At 36.6% G+C, this 6,000-nt stretch overlaps 1 protein-coding gene across 1 annotated transcript in view; it reads left to right on the top strand.

Moving 5' to 3' along the window:
* LOC129842094 (fibronectin-like) overlaps nucleotides 1–3,070 on the top strand; it is a 28,534-nt gene extending 25,464 nt beyond the window's left edge. The window contains exon 11 of the mRNA XM_055910491.1: nucleotides 1,301–3,070. Coding sequence (XP_055766466.1) covers nucleotides 1,301–1,442 — 142 coding nt within the window. The 3' untranslated portion in view covers nucleotides 1,443–3,070. The remainder of the gene's footprint in view (nucleotides 1–1,300) is intronic.
* The last annotated feature ends 2,930 nt before the right edge of the window (nucleotides 3,071–6,000 follow it).

Genomic DNA, 6,000 nt, shown 5'->3' on the forward strand with positions numbered 1-6,000 from the left:
CTGACCACCCCAAGGTAAGAGACTACTGCTCTATAATAACACTGACCACAGTGGAAGAAGTAGGACTGATTCTCTGTGTTGTTCATACTGTAGGTTCTGAGAGAGAGGTCAGTCTAACTCTGTGTTGTTTATACTCTAGGTTCTGAGAGAGAGGTCAGTCTAACTCTGTGTTGTTCATACTCTAGGTTCTGAGAGAGAGGTCAGTCTAAGTCTGTGTTGTTCATACTCTGGGTTCTGAGAGAGAGGTCAGTCTAACTCTGTGTTGTTCATACTCTAGGTTCTGAGAGAGAGGTCAGTCTAACTCTGTGTTGTTTATACTCTAGGTTCTGAGAGAGAGGTCAGTCTAACTCTGTGTTGTTCATACTCTAGGATCTGAGAGAGTGGTCAGTCTAACTCTGTGTTGTTCATACTCTAGGTTCTGAGAGAGAGGTCAGTCTAACTCTGTGTTGTTCATACTCTAGGTTCTGAGAGAGAGGTCAGTCTAACTCTGTGTTGTTCATACTGTAGGTCAGGGGTGTCAAACTCATTCCACGGAGGGCCTAGTGTCTGCAGGTTTTTGGTTTTTCCTTTCAATAAAGCCCTAGACAACCAGGTGTGGGGAGTTCCTAACTAATTAGTGATGTTAATTCATCAATCAAGTACAAGGGAGGAGCGAAAACCCGCAGACACTCGGCCCTCCGTGGAATGAGTTTGACACCTGTGCTGTAGGTTCTGAGAGAGAGGTCAGTCTAACTCTGTGTTGTTCATACTCTAGGTTCTGAGAGAGAGGTCAGTCTAACTCTGTGTTGTTCATACTCTAGGTTCTGAGAGAGAGGTCAGTCTAACTCTGTGTTGTTCATACTGTAGGTTCTGAGAGAGTGGTCAGTCTACCTCTGTGTTGTTCATACTGTAGGTTCTGAGAGAGTGGTCAGTCTAACTCTGTGTTGTTCATACTCTAGGTTCTGAGAGAGATCAGTCTAACTTTGTGTTGTTCATACTCTAGGTTCTGAGAGAGAGGTCAGTCTAACTCTGTGTTGTTCATACTCTAGGTTCTGAGAGAGAGGTCAGTCTAACTCTGTGTTGTTCATACTCTAGGTTCTGAGAGAGAGATCAGTCTAACTCTGTGTTGTTCATACTCTAGGTTCTGAGAGAGTGGTCAGTCTAACTCTGTGTTGTTCATACTCTAGGTTCTGAGAGAGAGGTCAGTCTAACTCTGTGTTGTTCATACTCTAGGTTCTGAGAGAGGTCAGTCTAACTCTGTGTGGTTCATACTGTAGGTTCTGAGAGAGGTCAGTCTAACTCTGTGTTGTTTCTACTGCAGGTATTGGAGAATTGGACATCCTCTTGGTAGTACACTCCATTACTGTGCGTTCATCCATCACATGTCATCAGGCCATGGACAATGGTGGAGTTTTGATTGTTCCTCTTCAGAACATTGGATCTGTGAGAAAGTCTTCTCATAGTTACTTTCTCTGCACTGCTGATTAATGAACTCTCTACTGCATGGGTGTCAAACTCTGGCCCGCGGGGTAATTATATTTGGCCCGCGAGACAATACCAAATTACTACTAGAGCTGGCCCAACGGTATTATACAGCGCATTCACCGCTAATACTACGAATCCCATAATGCTCTGCTGTTGTTTTCGCGCGCCAATCAGGACAGGACCCTGAAACGCCCTCTCCTCTGTGACAGAAGTCATAGCAACATAGACGCTACAACTGTCAGCGCGCTACCCTTCCCAAAAATCGCGCTTTCTGGAGCTTTCTGGACAAGTGGGAGGCAGAATATCTGTTTACATATGTAAAAGACAAACCTGTTTGTCTTGTTTGTGGAGTCAACGTGGCTGTAAGTAAGGAGTACAACATTAGACGACACTATGAAACGAAACACCATGACAAATACAAGGACCTGGACATGACTCAAAGGAGCCAGAAAGTAGAGGAGATGAAAAGAAGTTTGGTTTCACAACAGAATATGTTCAAAAAAGCCACATCACAAAGTGAGGCTGCTGTAAAGGCTAGTTATATAGTGGCAGCAGAGATCGCAAAATCAGCCCGGCCCTTTAATGAGGGAGAGTTCGTGAAAAAGTGCATGATGAACGTTTGTGACCTCGTATGCCCAGAGAAAAAGTAAGCATTTTCAAACGTGAGCCTGAGCAGGAACACAGTAGATTTCTTCAACGCAGAGCCTGAGCCCAGACATTGATGAACTAGCAACTAGCAAGAAGAGATGCCAGGTATCTGGCTTGGGCACATCAGATTAGATCAGTGTGCAATAACTAACGTTTTCTTTGTGCACTTTTTCTTGCTACAAGGCATGGGCTTGAATGGTTGATTGATTTATTATCATTTTATTTGTAAAATGATTAGCCAGTGGAAAAAGTTTATTTTGGTATTTAAATCAGAAGGCTGCAAATAGAAAAGAGGCATACGATTTTTATTTAAATTTTATTTATTTAATAAATTAATGCCATTGATGTGTTTTTTCATTTAAAATTCGATTTTGCATGTCTCCACTATTAAATTATATATTGTATGGTAATAAGCGATGCTTGTTCCATATTCAATGTTAAAGCAAAACTTGTTTGGGTCCATATTAAAAGGTTAATTTGTTCAATGTTGGCCCGTGACTTTGTTCAGGTTTTACATTTTGGCCCACTGGGTATTTGAGTTTGACACCCCTGCTCTACTGTATGTTAATGATGGTCTGAAGACTGATGGGATTTGATAGAATGGTACTCTGAACTACAGCTAGGAGAGAAACACATACACACATTCAGACACACACACACACAGTACCTGAACAAGAGTCTCCCACGGGAGAAAACAACACCTTTATTAGACAAAGAGGAAATTCTCTTTTGGTTCGAGATACACTGATTTTGAAATCTCGGGAGGGGCTACTTCATCACGTGACCATGAACAACCAATCATGACCAACTCATGTCCACTATACAAGCTGACAATCATTTATTCATATGTCAAACAATGATGTGTAGAATAGGGAGATATCATTCAATAGCCGCTGTCAATCAATTACTGTTACGTTTTACACTTCTAAACACATTTAAAATGACTATGTTTATCAGGTATACAGTATGTTTGCTTCTTGTGCTTTTATTATTCTGTTTTATACTTTAATATTAACATGGAATCTAGAAGGACAAGACACCTCTGTTTATACTTTATCTAATATTAACATGGAATCTAGAAGGACAAGCCACCTCTGTTTTATACTGTATCTAATATTAACATGGAATCTAGAAGGACAAGACACCTCTGTTTTATACTTTAATATTAACATGGAATCTAGAAGGACAAGACACCTCTGTTTATACTTTATCTAATATTAACATGGAATCTAGAAGGACAAGACACCTCTCTGTTTTATACTTTATCTAATATTAACATGGAATCTAGAAGGACAAGACACCTCTCTGTTTTATACTTTATCTAATATTAACATGGAATCTAGAAGGGCAGGACACCTCTCTGTTTTATACTTTATCTAATATTAACATGGAATCTAGAAGGACAAGACACCTCTCTGTTTTATACTTTATCTAATATTAACATGGAATCTAGAAGGGCAGGACACCTCTCTGTTTTATACTTTATCTAATATTAACATGGAATCTAGAAGGACAAGACACCTCTCTGTTTTATACTTTATCTAATATTAACATGGAATCTAGAAGGACAAGACACCTCTCTGTTTTATACTATATCTAATATTAACGTGGAATCTAGAAGGACAAGACGCCTCTCTGTTTTATACTTTATCTAATATTAACATGGAATCTAGAAGGACAAGACACCTCTCTGTTTTATACTTTATCTAATATTAACATGGAATCTAGAAGGACAAGACACCTCTCTGTTTTATACTTTATCTAATATTAACATGGAATCTAGAAGGACAAGACACCTCTGTTTATACTTTATCTAATATTAACATGGAATCTAGAAGGACAAGACACCTCTCTGTTTTATACTTTAATATTAACATGGAATCTAGAAGGACAAGACACCTCTGTTTTATACTTTAATATTAACATGGAATCTAGAAGGACAAGACACCTCTCTGTTTTATACTTTATCTAATATTAACATGGAATCTAGAAGGACAAGACACCTCTCTGTTTATACTTTATCTAATATTAACATGGAATCTAGAAGGACAAGACACCTCTGTTTTATACTTTAATATTAACATGGAATCTAGAAGGACAAGACACCTCTCTGTTTATACTTTATCTAATATTAACATGGAATCTAGAAGGACAAGACACCTCTCTGTTTTATACTTTAATATTAACATGGAATCTAGAAGGACAAGACGCCTCTCTGTTTTATACTTTAATATTAACATGGAATCTAGAAGGACAAGACACCTCTCTGTTTATACTGTATCTAATATTAACATGGAATCTAGAAGGACAAGACACCTCTCTGTTTATACTTTATCTAATATTAACATGGAATCTAGAAGGACAAGACACCTCTGTTTTATACTTTAATATTAACATGGAATCTAGAAGGACAAGACACCTCTGTTTTATACTTTATCTAATATTAACATGGAATCTAGAAGGACAAGACACCTCTGTTTATACTTTATCTAATATTAACATGGAATCTAGAAGGACAAGACACCTCTCTGTTTTATACTTTATCTAATATTAACATGGAATCTAGAAGGACAAGACACCTCTCTGTTTTATACTTTAATATTAACATGGAATCTAGAAGGACAAGACACCTCTCTGTTTTATACTTTAATATTAACATGGAATCTAGAAGGACAAGACACCTCTCTGTTTTATACTTTATCTAATATTAACATGGAATCTAGAAGGACAAGACACCTCTGTTTTATACTTTATCTAATATTAACATGGAGTCTAGAAGGACAAGACACCTCTCTGTTTTATACTTTAATATTAACATGGAATCTAGAAGGACAAGACACCTCTCTGTTTTATACTTTATCTAATATTAACATGGAGTCTAGAAGGACAAGACACCTCTCTGTTTTATACTTTAATATTAACATGGAATCTAGAAGGACAAGACACCTCTCTGTTTTATACTTTATCTAATATTAACATGGAATCTAGAAGGACAAGACACCTCTCTGTTTTATATTGTATCTAATATTAACATGGAATCTAGAAGGACAAGACACCTCTCTGTTTTATACTGTATCTAATATTAACATGGAATCTAGAAGGACAAGACATCTCTCTGTTTTATACTTTATCTAATATTAACATGGAATCTAGAAGGACAAGACACCTCTCTGTTTCATACTTTATCTAATATTAACATGGAATCTAGAAGGACAAGACACCTCTCTGTTTTATACTTTATCTAATATTAACATGGAATCTAGAAGGACAAGACACCTCTCTGTTTATACTGTATCTAATATTAACATGGAATCTAGAAGGACAAGACACCTCTCTGTTTTATACTTTATCTAATATTAACATGGAATCTAGAAGGACAAGACACCTCTCTGTTTATACTTACCTTTTTTTCAAACTGCTTTGTCAACGTATAACTGACACCATTTAGAAGTGAAACATTGGTGTTACTATAGTATTAGTACATTACAACACTTAGTAGTACAGCATAAATACATCTTTAATCACATCACATATATCTTAGTACTACAGTATACATATTTAATCACATTATATAAATTTTCTGGTATTTGTCTACAAGGTGGAATAACAAGTTAATCACATATAAAATAAGCATAACTTCCTCATGGGTCCCCAAACTGCAGTGTATGACATACATTTTGAAGCTTTGAGTCCGTACGTTTATAAAATGTACAAAACGGCAATCTAGGAAATGGTACTTAAGAGCCAAATGGGAAATGTAATAAGCAGAAAGGTACGATTGGTACATACAATAGAATAGAAGTAAAACAAATGACAACTTTTTAAATTAATTAATAACTGTAAAAGCTTAAATGAAAATGGTATGTTGTTAAATTGTGAAATGCACAC

Source organism: Salvelinus fontinalis, unplaced genomic scaffold (assembly GCF_029448725.1).
Source record: "Salvelinus fontinalis isolate EN_2023a unplaced genomic scaffold, ASM2944872v1 scaffold_0011, whole genome shotgun sequence".
Lineage (NCBI taxonomy): Eukaryota > Metazoa > Chordata > Actinopteri > Salmoniformes > Salmonidae > Salvelinus > Salvelinus fontinalis.